Source organism: Canis lupus, chromosome X, assembly GCF_003254725.2.
Source record: "Canis lupus dingo isolate Sandy chromosome X, ASM325472v2, whole genome shotgun sequence".
NCBI classification, from domain to species: Eukaryota; Metazoa; Chordata; class Mammalia; order Carnivora; family Canidae; genus Canis; species Canis lupus.
The window spans coordinates 57294269-57315489 of NC_064281.1; the positions used below are offsets into that span (position 1 = coordinate 57294269).

Sequence of the window (21221 nt, forward strand, 5' to 3'; positions counted from 1 at the left end):
TAGTACTTTACTAGTTTAAAAATCTATATATAAGCAGACCTGCACAGTTCAAACCCATGTTGTTCAAGGACCAACTGTACTTACAGTTTGATCAGGGTTCTCACAGATGAAAACTGGGCAACAATGCAGATATTCAGAGTGACATAGATAATGATCAGAATGAAAGGCAGAGGAAGAGACTTCCAAATGCTTTCAAAATTGAAGTCCCCAAGGATTAGTGAAATTAGATAGAATGTACATTAAAGGGGCCAAAGAGCAAGAGTAATGAATTATAAACAATGATTTTACACTTTTGGATGTTGAAGAAATTTTCTGGGACCCCTTTTCCTCCAGCTGATTATTTGAAGTGACTAGAGAAGGAGAAAGTTCAAATATACCAACCTTTCAACTAACTGGATGCTCTTAACATCCATATTTGATGGGGATTATCTCTGCATTCACATCCCCATTTTCTATGATATCTCTAATATCAGTCTGCTACTCTATAAAGAGCTTAATGAGTAATCAATTATACTACTGTGTTATATAATCCTTAATTTTATTTCTCTTTCAGTTTGGCTTTTATCTCAACCTTGGCTTTTATTCATCTGTCTCAAATTTTTGTTTGCTCAAAGTGAAAGAAACAATCAACAAATAAATCTGTGCTCACAAATGAGAATGGGAACTCCACTGGCCAACCTATTGATTTCATCTGACTCATGTTAGTGTTGGCTTGGCCTCTAAGAACAATGAACTTTGATATATTTCGGGCACCAAGTCAGAATTAAGTCTCAATTGGGAGGAATGAGTACCTGGTTCAAAGATACCATAAGATTAAGAGAAATGGTTTGATCACTAAGAGCAGACCTATGCTGACTCCAGAAGTTGTAATGAAGAGAAATGAGATCAAGACCTACCATAACGGGACACCTGCACCCCGATGTTTATAGCAGCAATGTCCACAATAGCCAAACTGTGGAAGGAGCTTCGGTGTTCATCAAAAGATGAATGGATAAAGAAGATGTGGTTTATGTATACAATGGAATATTACTCAGCCATTAGAAATGACAAATACCCACCATTTGCTTCGACGTGGATGGAACTGGAGGGTATTATGCTGAGTGAAATAAATCAATTGGAGAAGGACAAACATTATATGGTCTCATTCATTTGGGGAATATAAAGATTAGTAAAAGGGAATAGAGGGGAAGGGAGAAGAAATGGGTAGGAAATATCAGAAAGGGAGACAGAACATGGAAGACTCCTAACTCTGGGAAACGAACTAGGGGTGGTGGAAGGGGAGGAGGGTGGGGGGTGGGGGTGACTGGGTGGCGGGCACTGAGGGAGGCACTTGACAGGATGAGCACTGGGTGTTATTCTGTATGTTGGCAAATTGAACACCAATAAAAAATAAATTTATTATTTAAAAAAGACCCTACCATAAAGAACGGAGCAACTAGAGGGATATATGATGTTGCATCCAAAGAAATCAGTGGCTACTGTCACCCAAATATTATGTTCCAGTTTTTCCTCAGATCAGTAATAGCTGACAGAGATAATTTATGCTCATATTGTCTAGTTGTTTAATAGAAAAGGTTGGTAATGGGACATGGCTTGGAAAGAGGTTTTAAGATGTTCTTTCTTGGGGAAAAAAATGAATTGTAACTTGTAAAAATGAATAGTTCCTCAAGACATGCCAGCACCTAAGCCTACAACACACTCAATCTACTTTAAAATCTCTCTTTTCTAGGTATGCAATGCATCTTTTCCACGTTCTAGTCTGCTGATCTACAATAGAATGGAAAACGAAACTAAAGATTAAAAGAGATCATGGACTAGTGAGTAGAAAAAGAAAGAATAGGCAGCCTTTGGAGACTGCTCTGAGACCTAGCACCTGAAGTAGAGTAAAAGTGGTCTTGTGGAAAGAGCACTGAACTTGGAATCAGATTATTTGGATTCAAATGCTGGCCCTACGTTTTTCTAGCTTTGAGATCACGTAAAATCTATGATATACTTATGAAATGGTGAGAATATAATGATTCTTGCTTCATAGGGCTATTGTGAGGATCAAATGAGATCATAGATATAAAGAGCTTTCAAAACTGCAAGTGAAGGAAAGTATTGCTGTTGTCCAGGACATCTCCACACATACTAGTTACCAGAGCACAGATGAAAAAGAAAGGATCCTCCCCCTTAGGGAAGCTGTGGCCAGTGAACTCCTATAGCAGTCAGCCTCTTATTTATCCCCTTGAGATAATTCAAAGTTTGTTAAAACTAAGTGGCATATAGTACTAAAAATTATTAATTAATCTTTCCATTTGCTTTTTGCTTCAACATAGACTCTTAAAGATGCTTTGCTTCCTTTCTTCCTTTTAAATCTTTTTAACTAATTCCAACACCTGACATAATAGTTTTAAGATTAAAACACCATAGTTTTATTTTATTTTATTTTTTTTAACACCATAGTTTTAAACTATTAAAGCATAATAGTTTTATCTTCCTCATGTTCAGGTAATATTACCTTGGTACTTTTTACACTAGTTTTGAGAATGTAGTACAGATACTCTTGTTCAGGCCTCCCCATAACCAGTAGCACATATTTGTGAGACTACTTGCTAGGATTGAGGAAGTAATCTATGATAAAGTAAGGGGATTTAAACTTATTGACTTGGCCTCATGAACATGATGTTTGAACAACTCACATTTGCATTTAAATTTTAAACTTCCAGGGAACATTATAGAATTGACAGTGTTAGATGTGGAAGAAGATCTTTGAGGGCATCTTCTCCAATACAAATAAGAAAAAGTCCTAATGTGGACAAAGACTTGCTTTTAACAGCAGAGTTGGAACTGAAGCTAAGTTTGCCTGACTCTCATTGCAGTATTATTTATTTTCTTTTATTTGTCTTTACATTGATAACAACAGGACCACCTGCTTTCTCTCCCCTCCCCTATCTCTAGATAAATGATCTCTGAATCAGGCAAATGATCTAGGCATCATGATGCAAATTTCAATAATTAGTGGTATCAGACAGCTGTCAAGGAATGGGCCTAAAAATTTGATTTTTCACTAGATTTTTTCTTTTTTTAAGATTTTATGTTTTATTTATTTATTTATTTATTTATTTATTTATTTATTTATTGAAAGAGAGGGAGAGGGCAGGGGATGACAGAGAGACAGGGAGAGAGAGAATCTCAAGCAGACTCTGCACTGAGTGCAGAGCTGGACACAGGGCTCAATCCCACAACCCCAAGATCACGACGTAAACTGAAATCAAGGCAGACCCTTAACATACTGAGTCACTCAGGTACCCCTTCACTGGCTTTTTTCTTACACTATTCATTACATTTTCATAGGAGGCTGTGACTACAATATTCTATTTATATCCTTTCCTACATTTTATGGTATTTATCATGTTTGATGGCTATAGAAGTCATTCCAGTTGATATTAGAGTTTACTTCCATTGCTTCATCTGAAAAACAAGGTGGGGTGATTTTTTAAAAATAGCATTTGGAAAAAATGACCTCAAAGATTCTGGTTTCAGCATTCTGTGATTTTAGAATTTAAACATTTCCCCATTGGGGACTTTTGGAAAATTCCCCCATTTTCCACTAATAGAATATCAGTGGTATTGCACAAATATCTTTTAACTTATTCATAATATTTCCCTAGGACACATCCTGGAAATGGAATTTCTAGGTTAAAGAGCAGACTGACTTTCTTACAACTCTTGATGCATAATGCCAGATTGCTCTCTATAAATATTTACAAGGACAAATTATGTCACTATCAGCAATGCATAAATGTACCTAATTCTTGGCAACCTCTTTAGCATTGAGTTCTAGTAGTAGTAGTAGTAGTAGTAGTATCTTAAGAGGAGTAAAATGCTCCTAACAATTCAGTTTGCATTTATTTTTAGTGAGGCTGAGCATTTTTCAAGTAGAGCTTATTATTTGTAATACAGAGTAGCATAATTATATAGATAACAGGCTTCAGTGCTTGAAAGAACTACATTAAACCACCTAGTAACTCTTTGTCTTAGGGCAAATTACTTAACTTCTCAAGGCCTCGGTTTCTTTATTAATATCACCATATTTTTTTTATTTATTTATGATAGGCACACAGTGAGAGAGAGAGAGGCAGAGACACAGGCAGAGGGAGAAGCAGGCTCCATGCACCGGGAGCCCGATGTGGGATTCGATCCCGGATCTCCAGGATCGCGCCCTGGGCCAAAGGCAGGCGCCAAACCGCTGCACCACCCAGGGATCCCTTAATATCACCATTAATAGTACCAGATTCTGAGTGTTCTTGTGCAGATTCAGTGACAAAATACATGTAAAGTACTTAACCCAGAGTCTGGCATAAAGCAAAATTTCAATAAATGTGAAACATTCTTAGATGATTTGTGGGTGACAGCATAGTATGATGGATAAAACACCGGACTAGGTATTTTTTTAAGCCAAGATTCTAGTCTTGTTTTGCCATTTACTATAAGATCTTGGGCAATCTGGGCTTTAGTGTCTCTGCTGTCAAATAAGAGATTTCAAGGATCTATATTCCAGTTCTAAAATATTATGCCAATGTGGTTTTAATCATTGTCGGACCACCCCATGCATCTTTGCAAGTTCTTTATGTGAAACTTTCATTTGTCATTTATCATGAATAAATTTATTCTATGAGGTAGAAAAATATCCTGGATCTTTTTTTATTGAACTTATCTCAAATCTCCCACTGTATAGCTGTCAATTCCAGAGAAAAAAAATAGATCTCTGTAAATACAGGGATAATTCTTGGGGCATGAGCCAGGAATCAAACTGAGAAATGAAGTTTTTCTGATCTTAGTAGGCTACAATCTGACAGGATCTGGCATTCTGATTCATCTATGCAAATTGTAGATATCTGTAAATTAATATATTTCTGTACAAGTTGATATATTTCCTGGCATGTCCATATCCCCTTCGTTAGCTGGGGCTTTGCTTGCATTCCATCTGATAGCTACCCCTTGATGTAGTTATCCTAAGACAAGGCCCAAAGGATGATTTGCTGCTCAGGGTAAAATGGAGTCAGATCAATTTTGAGCTATGTGGACTTGGGTTTGTTACTTAGGCCACACCAGAAATTTGTTCAGTTGTGATATCAACAGATGCCCGATACTGGATTCCCTCCAATATGAAACAATTGCTATTCTGAGAATCACTATGTTCATGTTTAGAATGCCCTCTCCCTCCTTTTCATAAACTTATACATCTTGCCTCCTCAGTGAAAACTTTCTTGACTACCCTGTGTCAAAAAAAATCTTCCATGTAGCACTCTTTCTCAGTCCTTTCACACTGAACTAGTATATAAAATATGCTATTTCTCCATCTGTGTGTATTGCCTATTGTAACCAAACATCCTGAATCCTTTATTACAGTACAGATTTTTAAAAAAGTTGGGATCCCTGCGTGGCGCAGTGGTTTGGCGCCTGCCTTTGGCCCAGGGCGTGATCCTGGAGACCCAGGATCAAATCCCACATCGGGCTCCTGGTGCATGGAGCCTGCTTCTCCCTCTGCCTGTGTCTCTGCCTCTCTCTCTCTCTCTGTGACTATCATAAATAAATAAAAATTTTTTAAAAATTAAAAAAAAAGATTTTAAAAAGTTGTTCCAATGTCTCTAGAGGAACATACACCACAAATCAAAAATTTTGATATGGAAAATAGGAATAGTATTACACAGTTAAACATGATGTCATCAAGGGAAGAAGGAACATTTGAGAGCTTGAAATTCTTCTATCTCCCTCAAGGGTGCCTAGTACAAAATTGGACATACAGTAGACATTAGATAAGGAAGGTTGATCAACAGTTGGGTCAGTATGGGCCAATCAAATGTATACATTTCCTGGAAATAAACAGACTCCAAGATGTGGGATATGCTAAAATGTCCTTGAATCCAAGAATGCTATTCTACAGATGACGTGTATATAGGTTTTAAACAGTGGATACACAAATACTGCAAGATGCCCTGTAATCCCATTTGCTTTCACTCCTTCCTTTCACTAAACTGATCTAACTAGTACTATATATCTAACCATCACTTTAATATCTAAAGGACTTTTAACACTTTTACAGAATTTTCACTTCTCTCAAATTACTTCTTTTAATTAATTTCTATTCTCTCAATTCTCACCAAAAAAAATCTGCTAAGTAAGTAAATCAGACATTATTTCCACCTTAAAGTTAAGAAAATCAGGACATGGAGGATCGCAACTGAGTAGGAGGGCCCTGGTCTCATCTCATCTCACAAACACAACTAGGTAACTAGAAGATCATCCTAAATAGCCCAGAAATTACCTGAAACTGACATAACAAACTCAACAAAGAAAGGGATAAAAGAGGCAACATCAAAGAAGATAGGAAGGGCAGAGATGTGGTATAGGGAAGAAACATATCACAGATGCTATGGAGGGGGGATGCTCTGGTTGCAGAGAAGGGTGAAAAAGAGAGGAACACAGGGGAATGCAAAATGAGAAGGTTTCCCCAAAGCCTTGGGTTGGAAAATGAGAGGGGCTGAATTTTGTGAGTTCTTGCAACCAACAGGACTTAAAAACTGGAGTTTTAAAGGTCAGCAGGCAGGACACCTGGATGGCTCAGAGGTTGACCATCTGCCTTCAGTTCAGGATGTGATCCTGGGTCCAGGGGTCGAGTCCCACATCGGGTTCCCTGTGGGGAGTCTGCTTCGCCCTCTGCCTATGTCTCTGCCTCTCTCTGTCTCTCATGAATAAATAAAAATCTTAAAAATAATAAAAATTTTTTAAAAAAATAAAATAAAGATCAGTGGGCTTGGCAGGAATAGAGCCACTGACATTGGCTGTCTACCTTACTTACACCAAGCCCCAACCCCATGCCCTCTGGTGGGACTACCCTTCTTAGTCAAGTTTGCCTCTGTCCGAGCATGTCAGGCGCATCCTTCAGAAGACCAACACAACCCCTGCCCACACAGTATCTTCCAACCAGAGAGTTCTGCAACGAAGTAGTGTCAGGTCTCATTTCCCAAGCAGACTAGAGCTCACCCAGTTAAAACTTGCCATATTCAGGCCACGGACCAAACATTGCCCAGTGTAGGCAAGGAGAGCCACGGCAGAAAACTGTCCTGACAATCATTATATGGTCTCATTCATATGGGGAATATAAAAAATAGTGACAGGAAATAAAGGGGAAAGGAGAGAGAATGAGTGGGAAATATCAGAGAGGCAGATAGAACATGAGAGACTCCTAACTCTGGGAAACGAACAAGGGGTGGTAGAAAGGGAGGTGGGTGTGGGGTGGGAGTGACTGAGTGATGGGCACTGAGGGGAGCACTTGATAGGATGAGCACTGGGTGTTATGCTATATGTTGGCAAAATGAACTCCAATAAATAAATAAATAAATAAATAAATAAATAAATAAATAAGAAAAAGAAAACTGTCCTGAAAGATAGGGCAGCCAAAAGACAACATCAGAGGGCATGCAATACACAATAGAGACATTCCATGAAGTGCCAGGCCTTGGTCACAACATGACCTCTTCTTCAAAAGCCCATTGCTTTCAGGAGGAGGAGACATAAATGGCTTTTCTGACACCCCCCAAAAAAGCAGAGACTGGAAAAAAAAGCCAATATGGAGGAATTTATCCCAAGTGAAAGAACAAGATAAAGCTACAGCCAGAGATATAAGGGGAAAAGATATAACAAGCATGCCCAATGGAGTATTTAAAGCAACAATCATAAGGATATTCACTGGACTTGAGAAAAGCATGGAAGACATCAATGAGACACTTACTACAGAGATAAAGGAGCTAAAAATAATTCATCAGAGATGAAGAATGAAGAATACACAAGGTTAGAAACAGGCTTGAAGCAAATAACAGTAGAATGGAAGAAACAGAAGAATGATTTAGTGACATAGAAGACAAAATAATGGAAAAAATAAAGCTAAACAAAAAGGAGAAAGAATTATACAACAAAAGAACAGACTTAGGGGACTCTGTGACTCCATCAAATGTAATAGTATTTTTATCATAGAAGTCCCAGAAGAAGAGATAGAATAGGAGGCAGAGAATTTATTTGAGGAAATCATAACTGAAAATTTCCCTAATCTGGGGAAGGAGACAGATATCCAAATCCAGGAAACACTGAGAACTCACATCAAAATCAACAAAATCAGGGGTGCCTAGGTGATTCTGTTTTTTTTTTAATTTTTAAAGATTTTTAATTTATTTATTCATGAGAGACATAAAGAGAGAGAGAGAGTGGCAGAGGGAGAAGCAGGCTACATGCAGGGAGCCCGATGTGGGACTCGATCCTGGGTCCCCAGGATCAGGCCTTGGGCTAAGGCGGCACTAAACCGATGAGCCACCCAGGATGCCCAGGATTCTGTTGGTTAAGCGTCTCTTGATTTTGGCTCAGATCATGATCTTAGGGTTGTGAGATGGAGCCCCAAATCAGGCTCACACACTGAGTATGGAGCCTACTTAGAATTCTCTCTGCCTCTCTCTCTCTCTCTTTAAAAATAATAGTAATAATAATAATGATAATAAAAATCAACAAAATCAAGCCAATGCTCAGACACATTGTAATTAAATTTGCAAAATATAGTGATAAGAAAAAAAACTTAAAGTCAATAAGACAAAAGAAGTCCTTAATTTAAGACAAGACCTACAGGGCTAGCTGGGGATTTCTTAACAAAAATTTGGTGATTCAGAAGGGAATGGCATGATATATTCAATGTGCTATATGGGAAAAATCTACAGACAAGAATATTCTCTCCAGCAAACCTATCATTCAGAATAGAAAGAGAGATCGTTTTGCAGACAAATAAAAACTAAAGGAGTTCATGACCACTAAATAGCCCTGCAAGAAATATTAAAGGAAACTCTCTGAGTGTGAAGGAGACGCCAAAAGTGACAAAGACAAGAAAAAAAGAGTAAAAATCTCCAGAAACAACAAAAAAACAAGTAATACAATGGCACTACATACGTATCTATCAATAATTACATTGAATATAAATGGACTAAATACTCCAGTCAAAAGACATAGGGTGTCAGAATGGATTTAAAAAAAAAGACCCATCTGTATACTGCTTACAAGAGATTGATATTAAACCTAAAAACAACTACAGACAAAGTGAGGGGATGGAGTAATATTTCTCATACAAATGAATGTCAAAAGAAAAGCAGAATATGAATACTTATATCAGACAAATAAGATTTTAAAACAAAAAATTAAAAGAGACAAAAAAGGCACTATATGACCACAAAAGTGACAAGCAACAAAAAAATATATAAAAATTGTGGGCCACTCCGGAAGAGGAGGAGAACGAGGTGGAGGAGCTCCTTTCCTCTTCTCAGACCCTGGAGTGTTGGGACGCAGAGCCTGGAACCGGGGGAATGCAGCAATTGCAATGGCCCCAGAGGAGGCAATGTGGCAGAAGAGTAGGTCCCTCATTTCATCTGGTCCCCCAAATTTAGCTAGATAAATTTCAAACCATCCTAAACACCTATGAATCCAACCTAAGATGTAAAAAATGAACAGCTGGAATGCTAAAGAGAGAAAAGTGATCACTTCTTACAAGCCATTCTACACTGGACAAAATGAATAGATGGAAGAGTTCACCACAAGAGAAAGAACCAGAATTAATACTCTCAGCCACAGATCTAATGGATATGGATTTAATTAACATGTCACAGATACAATTCAGGAGTACAATTATAAAATTACTAGTGGATCTTGGGAAAAGTATAAAAGACTGTATAGAAATTCTCTTACTGTAGAATTCAGGTCTAATCAGGCCAAAATTAAAAATACCTTAGTGAGATACAGTCCAAACTGGATGCTCTAACAGCTAGGGTTAATGAAGCAGAAGAGAGAATGAGTGACATAGAAGACAAGTTGATGGAAAGGAAGGAAGCTGAGGAAAGAAGAGAAAAACAAGAGCCCACAAGGAAAGATGATGAGAATTAAGTAATAGTTTGGGAAGGAATAATATTCCTCTTATTGGGATTCCAGAGGATATGGAGAGAGAGAGGACTAGAAAGTATGTTTGAACAAATCATAGCTGAGAACTTCCCTGATCTGGAGAAAGAAACGGGAATTCGTATTCAAGAGATAGAGAGGACCCCTGGAAGGAAAAAAAAACAAAACGATAACATCCCAACATATAATAGTGAAGCTTGCAATTTCAGAGATAAAGAGAAAATCCTAAATGCAGCTTGAAATAAGAGATTCCTAACTTATATGGGGAGAAAATTCAGATTAACAGCAGACCTATGCACAGAGACTTAGCAGGCCAGTAAGGGCTGGCATGCTATATTCAGGGTACAAAAGTAGAAAAACATGAAGCCAAAAATACTTTTTCCAGCTAGGTTGTCATTCAGAATATAAGGAGATGTAAAAAGCTTCCAGGTAGAGAGAAACTGAAAGAATATGTGACCACCAAACCAGCCCTGCAAAAAAGACTAAGGGGGACCCTGTAATTAAAGAGGGAGCCCCAAAAAAAAAAAAGAGGGAGCCCAAAGAAACAATCTGCAGAAACAGGGACTGTATAGGTAATACTATGACACTAAATTCATATCTTTCAGTAGTTACTCTGAATGTGAATAGGCTTAAATGATCCAGTCAAAAGACAAAAGGCATAAGAATAGATTTTAAAAAGCAAGATCCATCTATATGCTGTCTACAAAAGACTCATTTTAGACCTAAGGACACCTCCAGACTGAAAATGAGGGGGCAGAGAACCATTTACCATTCAAAAGGTCCTCAAAAGAAAGCTGAGGTAGCAATCCTCATGTCAGATAAGTTAGATTTTAAATGAAAGATTGTAATAACAGATGAAGAGGGACACTATATCATACTTAAAGGGTCGATCCAACAAGAAGACCTAACAATTACAAATATTTATGCCCCTAATGTGGTAACAGCCAATTATATCAATCAATAAATAACCAAAGGAAGGAGATACTTAGATAATGATACATTAATAGTAGGAGACATCAACATGACACTCTAAGCAAAAGACAGATATTCTAAACATAAGATCACCAAAGAAACAAAGGCCTTGAATGACACACAGGACCAAATGGATTTCACATATATATAAATAACAACAGAATACACATTCTCCTAAACTGCATATGGAACTTTCCCCAGAATAGACCACATACTGGGTCACAAATCCGGTCTCAACTGATACCAAAATATTGGGATTACTTCCTGCACACCACAATGCTTTTGAAACTAAAACTCAATCACAAGAAGAAATTTGGAAGGAACTGACACACATAGAGGTTCAAGAGCATCCTACTAAAAGATGAATGAGTCAACCAGGAAATCAGAGAAGAATTAAAAAGATTCGTGGAAACTAAAACAATGAAAGCAAAACTGTTCAAGATCTTTGGGATACAGCAAAGGTGGTCCTAAGAGGGAAATACATCACAATACAAGCCTCTCTCAAAAAAGTGAAAAAATCTCAAATACACAAGATAACCTTATACCTACCTGGAACTGGAGAAAGAACAGCAAGTAAAACCTAAACCAAACTGAAAGGAAATAATAAAGATGAGAGCAGAACTCAATGAAATAGAGACCTGAAGAACTGTAGAACAGATTTACAAAACAAGGAGCTGGTTCTTTGAAAGAATTGATACATAAACCCATAGCCAGACTTATTAAAAAGAAAAAAAGAGTCAAATTAATAAAATCAGGAATGAAAGTGGAGAGAGATAAACACAGTAGAAAGACAAAAAATTTTAAGAATATATTATGAGCAATGATAGACCAACAAATTAGGCAATCTGGAAGAAGTGGATGTATTCCTGGAAACCTACAATTTACCAAAACTGAAACAGGAAGAAATAGAAAACCTAAGCAGGCCAACAACCAGTGAGGATATTGAAACAGTAATCAAAAACCTCACAAGAAACAAAAGTCCAGGGCCATATGACTTCCCAGGGGAATTCTACCAAACTTTGAAAAGAAATACCAATTCTACTAAAGTTGTTTCAAAGGATAGAAATGGAAGGAATATTTCCAAACTTATTCTATGAGGCCAGCATTACCTTGATTCCAAAACCAGACAAAGACCCTACCAGAAAGGAGAATTTTAGACCAATATTCCTGATGAACATGGATGCAAAAATTCTCACCAAGATACTAGCCAATAGGATCCAATAGTACATTAAGAGGATTATTCACCACAAATAAATGGGACTTATCCATGGGATGTAAGGGTGGTTCAACATTCATAAAACAATCAATGTGACAGATTACATCAATAAAAAAATACAAGAACCATATGATCCTTCCAGTAGATGCAGAGAAAACATTTGACAAAATACAACATCCATTCCTGATTAAAACTCTTTCAAAGGGTAGAGATAGAGGGAATATATCTCAATATTACAAAAGCCATCTATGAAGAGTCCACAGTGAATATCTTTCTCAATGGGGAAAAATTGACAGCTTTTCCCCTAAGGTCAGGAACATGACAGGGATGCACACTCTCAACACTGTTGTTCAACATAATACTAGAAGTCCTAGTCTCAGCAATCAGACAAGAAAAAGAAATAAAAGGCATTCAAATTGGCAAGGAAGAAGTCAAACTCTCCCTCTTTGCAGATGACATGATATCATATGTAAAAAAACCCAAAGACTAAACCCCAAGATAGCTAGAACTCATACAGCAATTCAGCAATGTGGCAGGATACAAAATCAATGCACAGAAATCAGTGCCATTGCTATACACTAACAATGAACTGAAGAAAGAGAAATTAAGGAGTCAATCCCATTTACAATCGCACCCAAAAGCAGAAGAATATCTAGGAATAAACGTAACCAAAGTAAAGAATCTATACTCTAAAAACTACAGAACACTTCTGAAAGAAATCAAGAAAGACACAAGAGATGGAAAAATATTCCATGCTCATGGATTGGAAGAATAAATATTGTGAAAATGTCTATGCTACCCAAGGCAATTTACATATTCAATGCAATCCCTATCAAAATACCATGGACTTTCTTCACACGCTTGGAACAAATAATCTTAAGATTTCTATGGAACCAGAAAAGAACCCAAAACCAGAGGAATATTGAAAAACAAAACCAAAGTTGGGGTCACAATATCTGACTTTAAGCTATATTGCAAGGCAGTGATCATCAAGACAGTATGGCACTGGCACAAAAACAGACACATAGATCAATGGAACAGAATAGAGAATCCAGAAGTGGACCCTCAACTCTATGGTAAACTAATATTCGACAGAGCAGGAAAGACTATCCACTGGAAAAGGGACAGTCTCTTCAATTAATGGTGCTGGGAAAATTGGACAGCCACATGCAGAAGAATGAAAGTGGATTATACTCTTACACCACACACAAAGATAAAACGGGTGAAAGATCTAAATGTGAGACAAGAATCCATCAAAATCCTAGAGAAGAACACAGGCAACAGCCTTTTTGAACTTGGCCACAGAAAATTCTTGCAAGGTACATCTATGAAGGCAAAGAAAACAAAAGCAAAAAATGAATTATGGGGGACTCAAGATAAAAAGCTTCTGCACAGCAAAAGAAACAGTCAAAACAGCTAAAAGACAACCTACAGAATGGGAGAAGATATTTGCAATTGACATATCAGATGAAGAGCTAGTATCCAAGGTTTACAAAGAACTTATCAAACTCAACAGCCAAGAAAGGAACAATCCAATCTTAAAATGGGCAAAAACACATGAACTAAAACTTCACCAAAGAAGACATAGACATGGCCAACAAGCACATGAGGAAATGCTCTACATCACTTGCCATCAGGGAAATACAAATCAAAACCACAATGAGATACCACCTCACACCAGTGAGAATGGTGAAAATTAACAAGGCAGGAAACAACAAATGTTGGAGAGGATGTGGAAAAAGGGGAACCCTCTTGCACTGTTGGTGGGAATGTGAACTGGTACAGCCACTCTGGAAAACTGTGTGGAGGTTCCTCAAAAAGTTAAAAATAGATCTAACCTATGACCCAGCTATTGCACTACTGGGGATTTACCCCAAAGATACAGATGCAGTGAAAAGCCGAGACACCTGCACCCCAATGTTTATAGCAGCAATGTCCACAATAGCCAAACTGTGGAAAGAGCCTCAGTGTCCATCGAAAGATGAATGGATCAAGAAGATGTGGTATATGTATACAATGGAATATTACTCAGCATTAGAAACGACAAATACCTATTTGCTTCGACGTGAATGGAACTGGAGGGTATTATGCTGAGTGAAGTAAGTCAACCAGAGGACAATCATCATATGGTTTTTTTCAGTCATACAGGGAATATAAAAAATAGTGAAAGTGGGAAAAATTAGAGAGAGTTTAAAACATGAGAGACTCCTAACTCTGGAAAACAAACAAAGGGTAGTGGAAGGAGAGGCAGGTGGGAGGATGAGTTAACTGGGTAATAGGTATTGAGGAGGGCACTTGATGGGATAAGCACTGGGTCTTATACTATATGTTGGCCAATCAAACTTCAATAAAAAATAAAAATAAAAATAAATGTTTGGTACAGTTCTCTGGTAAAGACCTTTATTTGCTGGGAAGATTTGATTACCAGTTGAATCCTAGGCTTTTAATTGGGGGCAGGAGTGATTACTATTTCAATTTCCTCCTTAATTATATGTCTATTCAGATTTTGTATTTTTCATAATCTTGATAGGTTGTATATTTCTAGGAATTTATCCATTTTGTCTAGATTACCAATTTGTTGCTGTGTAATTGTTCACTGTAGTCACTTTTAACACTCTATATTAGTTTGGCTTCAGTTGTAATGTTTACTCTTCCAGCAATTTCTGATTTTATTTCAAAATTTTAAAATTTCTCTTGAAACATTTGATCAACTTGTTATTTAGAGATATGTAATCTAGTTTCTGAGTATTTAGCATATTCCAGGTGTCTTTCACTTAGTGATATTTAAATTAATTCCATTGTGGTTTCAGAGCCTACTTTTTTATTTTTTAATTATTTGTAATTGTTATTTTTTAAGTATAGTGGACATACAATATTATGTTAGTTTCAGATGCACAATATAGTGACTAAACGCATACATGATATGCAGTGCTCACCACAATAACTGTAGTTACCATTTGTCATCATACAAAATTATTAAAATATTATTTACTATATTCCCTATGCTGTATTTTTCATAACCAAGAATTATTCATTTTATTATTTTTAAAAGATTTATTTATGTATTTATTCATGAGAGACAGAGAGAGAGAAGCAGAGACATGGGCAGAGGGAGAAGGAGGCTGTGTGAAGCCCGATGTGGAACTCAATCCCAGAACCCTGGGATCGCAACCTGAGTCAAAGACAGTCACTCAACCACTGAGCCACCCAGGTGCCCCTTATTATTTTTATTGCCCCTCCTCTTATTCTTTATTTAATTCTAGTACAGTTAACATAGTGTTATATTAACTTCAATTGTACAATTTAGTGATTCAACAATTCCACACATCACCCAGTGCTCATCACAAGGGCACTCCTTAATACCCATTTCCTATCTCACCCATCCCAACCTACTCAACCTCCCCGCTGGTAACCATCTGTTTGTTTTCCATAGTTGAGTCTGTTTTTTGGCTATTCTCTTCCTTACCTCCACCCCTTTGTTTTGTTTCTTGAGTTCCATATATGAATGAAATCACATGGTCTTTGTCTTCCCTGACTTATTTCATTTAACATTATACTCTTTAGCTCCATCCATATCATTGCAAATAGAAAGATTTCATTCTTTGGCTGAGTAATATGTATATGCCACATCTTCTTTATCATTCATCATTTGATGGCCAGACATTTGTGCAGCTATAATATCTTGGCTATTGTAAATAATGCTGCTACAAACATAGGTGTACACCTATTCCTTAAAATTAGTATTTTGTATTTTTGGGTAAATACCCAGTAGTGTGATTACTGGATGGTAGTGTAGTTCCATTTTTAACATTTTGAGGAGACTCCATACTATTTTCCAGAGTGGTACCAATTTGCATTCCCACCAAAAGTGCAAGAGCGTTCCCTTTTCTCCGCATCATCATAAACACCTGTTGTTTCTTGTATTCTTGATTTTCGCCATTCTGACTCGTGTGAGGTGACAGCTCATTGTAATTTTGATTTGTAGTTCCCTGATGACGAGTGATGTTGAGCATCTTTTCATGTGTCTGTTGGCCATCTGTATGACTTCTTTGGAGAAATGTCTGTTCATGTCTCCTTCCTATTTTTTAATTGGATTGTTTGGGTTTTGGGTTTGAGTTCTACAAGTTCTTTATATACTTTGGATAGTGATCCTTTACCAGATATGTCATTTGTAAATATCATCTCCCATTCCGTAGGTTGTCTTTTACTTCTGTTGATTGCTTCCTTCACTGTGAAGAGCTTTTAATTTTGATGAGATCCCAGTGGTTCAATCTTACTTTTATTTCTCCTGCCTCAGGAGACATATCCAGAAAAATGTTGATATGGCTGATATCACAGACATTACTGCCTCTGTTCTCCTCTATGATTTTTATGATTACAGGTCTCACATTTAGGCCTTTCATCCATTTTGAATTTACTTTTTTGTATAGTGTAAAACAGTGGTCCAGTTTTATTCTTTTGCATGTGACTGTCGAGTTTTTCCAACACCATTTGTTAAAGAGACGGTCTTTTTTCTATTGGATATTCTTTCTTTCTTTGTTGAAGATTAACTGACCATAAAATTGTGTGTATCTTTCTGGATTTTCTATAATGTTTTGTTGATCCATGTGTCTGTTTTTGTGCCAGTACCATTCTCTCTTGATCACTACAGCTTTGTAATGCAACTTGAAGTCTAGAATTGTGATACCTCCAACTTTGTTTCTCTTCTTCAAGATTGCTTTGGCTAATGGGATTTTTCTGGTTCCATACAAACTTTAGGATTCTTTATTTTAGCTCTGTGAAAAAGGTTACTAGTGTTTTGCTAGAGATGACATTAGGTGTGTAGATTGTTTTGAGTAATATAGACATTTTAACAATATTTCTTCTTCTAATCTGTGAGAATGGAATGTCCTTCCAGTTTTTGCCATCTTCAATTTCTTTCATCAAGGTTTTTTAGTTTTCAGATTACAGTTCTTTCACCTCATTGGATAGGTTTATTCCTAGGTATCTTATTATTTTGAATGCAACTGAAAAAGGAATTGTTTCCTTAAATTCTCTTTCTGTTGTTTCATTATTAGTACATAGAAATTCAACAGATTTCTGAACACTGATTTTGTATTCTGCAACTATATTGAATTCCTTTATCAGTTCTAGAACTTCAGTGGTCTTTTGATTTTCTATATATATTATTATGTCACCTACAAATAGGGAAACTTTTACTTCATCCTGACCAATTTGCATGCCTTTTATTTCTTTTGGTTTTCTGCTTTCTCTGACTAGGACTTTCAATGCTGTTTTATATTATTTTATTTTATTTTATTTTATTTTATTTTACTTTACTTTTTCTGGAATGAGATGTTTATTATTTTATTTTTTATTGGAGTTCAATTTGACACCATATACAATAACACCCACTGTTCATCCTGCCAAATGCCCACCTCAGGGCCCATCACCCAGTAACCCCAACCTCCCGCCCACCCCCCCTTCCATTACCCCTTGTTCATTTCCCAGACTTAGGGGTCTCTCATGTTTTGTCACCCTTACTGATATTTTCACTCATTTTATCTACTTTCTCTTTGATCACTTACATTAATTTTTATATTCCCCAAATGAATGAGAACATATGATGTTTGACCTTTTCCGATTACTTATTTCACTCAGTTCCATCCACATCAAAGCAAATGGTGGGTATTTGTCGTTTCTAATGGCTGAGCAATATTCCATTGCATACATATACCACATCTTCTTGATCCATTCATCTTTCTATGGACACCGAGGCTCCTTCCACAGTTTGCCTATTGTGGACATTGCTGCTAGACATTGCAGGTGTCCCGGCGTTTCACTGCATCTGTATCTTTGGAGTAAATCCCCAGCAGTGCAACTGCTGAGTCGTAGGGCAGTTCTATTTTTAACTCTTTTTTTTTTTACGTGTCTATTTTATTTTATTTTTTTTTTATTTTTTATTTTTTTATTTTTTATTTTTTTATTGGTGTTCAATTTACTAACATACAGAATAACACCCAGTGCCCGTCACCCATTCACTCCCACCCCCCGCCCTCCTCCCCTTCTACCACCCCTAGTTCGTTTCCCAGAGTTAGCAGTCTTTACGTTCTGTCTCCCTTTCTGATATTTCCCACACATTTCTTCCCCCTTCCCTTCTTTTCCCTTTCACTATTATTTATATTCCCCAAATGAATGAGAACATATAATGTTTGTCCTTCTCCGACTGACTTACTTCACTCAGCATAATACCCTCCAGTTCCATCCACGTTGAAGCAAATGGTGGGTATTTGTCATTTCTAATAGCTGAGTAATATTCCATTGTATACATAAACCACATCTTCTTTATCCATTCATCTTTCGTTGGACACCGAGGCTCCTTCCACAGTTTGGCTATCGTGGCCATTGCTGCTAGAAACATCGGGGTGCAGGTGTCCCGGCGTTTCATTGCATTTGTATCTTTGGGGTAAATCCCCAACAGTGCAATTGCTGGGTCGTAGGGCAGGTATATTTTTAACTGTTTGAGGAACCTCCACACAGTTTTCCAGAGTGGCTGTACCAGTTCACATTCCCACCAACAGTGCAAAAGTGTTCCCCTTTCTGCACATCCTCCCCAACATTTGTGGTTTCCTGCCTTGTTAATTTTCCCCATTCTCACTGGTGTGAGGTGGTATCTCATTGTGGTTTTGATTTGTATTTCCCTGATGGCAAGTGATGCAGAACACTTTCTCATGTGCGTGTTGCCCATGTCTATGTCTTCCTCTGTGAGATTTCTCTTCATGTCTTTTGCCCATTTCATGATTGGATTGTTTGTTTCTTTGCTGTTGAGTTTTATAATTTCTTTATAGATCTTGGAAACTATCCCTTTATCTGACACATCATTTGCAAATATCTTCTCCCATTCTGTAGGTTGTCTTTTAGTTTTGTTGACTATATCCTTTGCTGTGCAAAAGCTTCTTATCTTGATGAAGTCCCAATAGTTCATTTTTGCTTTTGTTTCTTTTGCCTTCGTGGATGTATCTTGCAAGAAGTTACAGTGGCCAAGTTCAAAAAGGGTGCTGCCTGTGTTCTCCTCTAGGATTTTGATGGAATCTTGTCCCACATTTAGATCTTTTATCTATTTTGAATTTATCTTTGTGTATGTTGAAAGAGAGTGGTCTAGTTTCATTCTTCTGCATGTGGATGTCCAATTTTCCCAACACCATTTATTGAAGAGACTATCTTTCTTCCAGTGGATAGTCTTTCCTGCTTTGTCGAATATTAGTTGACCATAAAGTTCAGGGTGCACTTCTGGATTCACTATTCTGTTCCATTGATCTATGTGTCTCTTTTTGTGCCAGTACCACACTGTCTTGATGACCACAGCTTTGTAGTACAACCTGAAATCTGGCATTGTGATGCCCCCAGATATGGTTTTCTTTTTTAAAATTCCCCTGGCTATTTGGGGTCTTTTCTGATTCCACACAAATCTTAAAATAATTTGTTCTAACTCTCTGAAGAAAGTCCATGGTATTTTGATAGGGATTGCATTAAACGTGTAAATTGCCCTGGGTAACATTGACATTTTCAAAATATTAATTCTGCCAATCCATGAGCATGGAATATTTTTCCATCTCTTTGTGTCTTCCTCCATTTCTTTCAGAAGTGTTCTATAGTTTTGAGGGTATAGATCCTTTACCTCTTTGGTTAGTTTATTCCTAGGTATCTTATGCTTTTGAGTGCAATTGTAAATGGGATTGACTCCTTAATTTTTTTGATTCTCATTTTTAGTGTAGAGAAATACCAATGATTTCTGGGTATTGATTTTGTATCCTGCCACACTGCCTAATTGCTGGATGAGTTCTAGCAATCTTGGGGTGGAGTCTTTTGGGTTTTCTACGTACAGTATCATGTCATCTGCAAAGAGGGAGAGCTTGACTTCTTCTTTGCCAATTTGAATGCCTTTTATTTCTTTTTCTTGTCTTATTGCTGAGGCTAGGACTTCTAGTCCTATGTTGAATAGCAGTGGTGAGAGTGGATATCCCTATCTTGTTCCTGATCTTAGGGAAAAGGCTCCAGTATTTCCCCATTGAGAATGATAATTGCTGTGGGCTTTTCATAGATGGCTTTTAAGATGCTGAGGAATGTTCCCTCTATCACTATACTATGAAGAGTTTTGATCAGGAATGGATGCTGTATTTCGTCAAATGATTCCTCTGCATCTATTGAGAGAATCATATCGTTCTTGTTTTTTCTCTTGCTGATATGGTCAATCATATTGACTGCTTTATGAGTTTTTAACCAGCCTTGCATCCCGGGGATAAATCCCACTTCGTCATGGTGAGTAAGATTCTTAATGTATTGGTGGATCCCATTGGCTTGTATCTTGTTGAGAATTTTTGCATCCATGTTCCATCAGGGATATTGGTCAATAATTCTCCATTTTGGTGGGGTCTTTGGTTTTGGAATTAAGGTGATGCTCGCCTCATAGAATGAGTTTGGAAGTATTCCATCTCTTTCAATCTTTCTGAACAGTTTTAGTAGAATAGGTATGGTTTCTTCTTTAAATATTTGATAGAATTCCCCTGGGAAGCCATCTGGCCCTGGACTTTTGTGTCTTGGGAGGTTTTTGATGACTGCTTCAATTTCCTTGCTGGTTATTGGCCTATTCAGGTTTTCTATTTCTTCCTGTTCCAGGTTTGGTGGTTTGTGGTTTTCCAGAAATGCGTCCATTTCTTCTAGATTGCCTAATTTATTGGCGTATAGCTCTCATAATAAGTTTTTAAAATCGTTTGTATTTCCTTGGTGTTGGTGGTGATCTCTCCTTTCTCAATCATTATTTTATTAACTTGAGTCTTTTCTCTCTTCTTTTAATAAGGATGGCTAATGGTTTATCTATCTTATTAATTCTTTCCAAGAACCAACTCCTGGTTTTGTTGATCTACAGTTCTTCTGGTCTCTATTTCATTGAGTTCTGCTCGAATCTTTATTCTCTTCTTTTGCTGGGTGTAGGATCTATTTGCTGTTTTTTCTCCAACTCCTTTAGGTGCAAAGTAGACTTTTGTATTTGAGTTCTTTCCAGTTTTTGGATGGATGCTTGTATTGC

At 37.2% G+C, this 21221-nt stretch overlaps 1 protein-coding gene across 3 annotated transcripts in view; it reads left to right on the forward strand.

The window, feature by feature from the left end:
* The window catches only part of CHIC1 (cysteine rich hydrophobic domain 1), a 75079-nt gene extending 73950 nt beyond the window's left edge, over positions 1 to 1129 (forward strand). For all 3 annotated transcript variants that reach the window (XM_025466212.3, XM_025466211.3, XM_049107194.1), the window contains one exon: positions 554 to 1129. In XM_025466212.3, coding sequence (XP_025321997.1) covers positions 554 to 637 — 84 coding nt within the window. In that variant the 3' untranslated portion in view covers positions 638 to 1129. The remainder of the gene's footprint in view (positions 1 to 553) is intronic.
* Positions 1130 to 21221: the final 20092 nt, after the last annotated feature.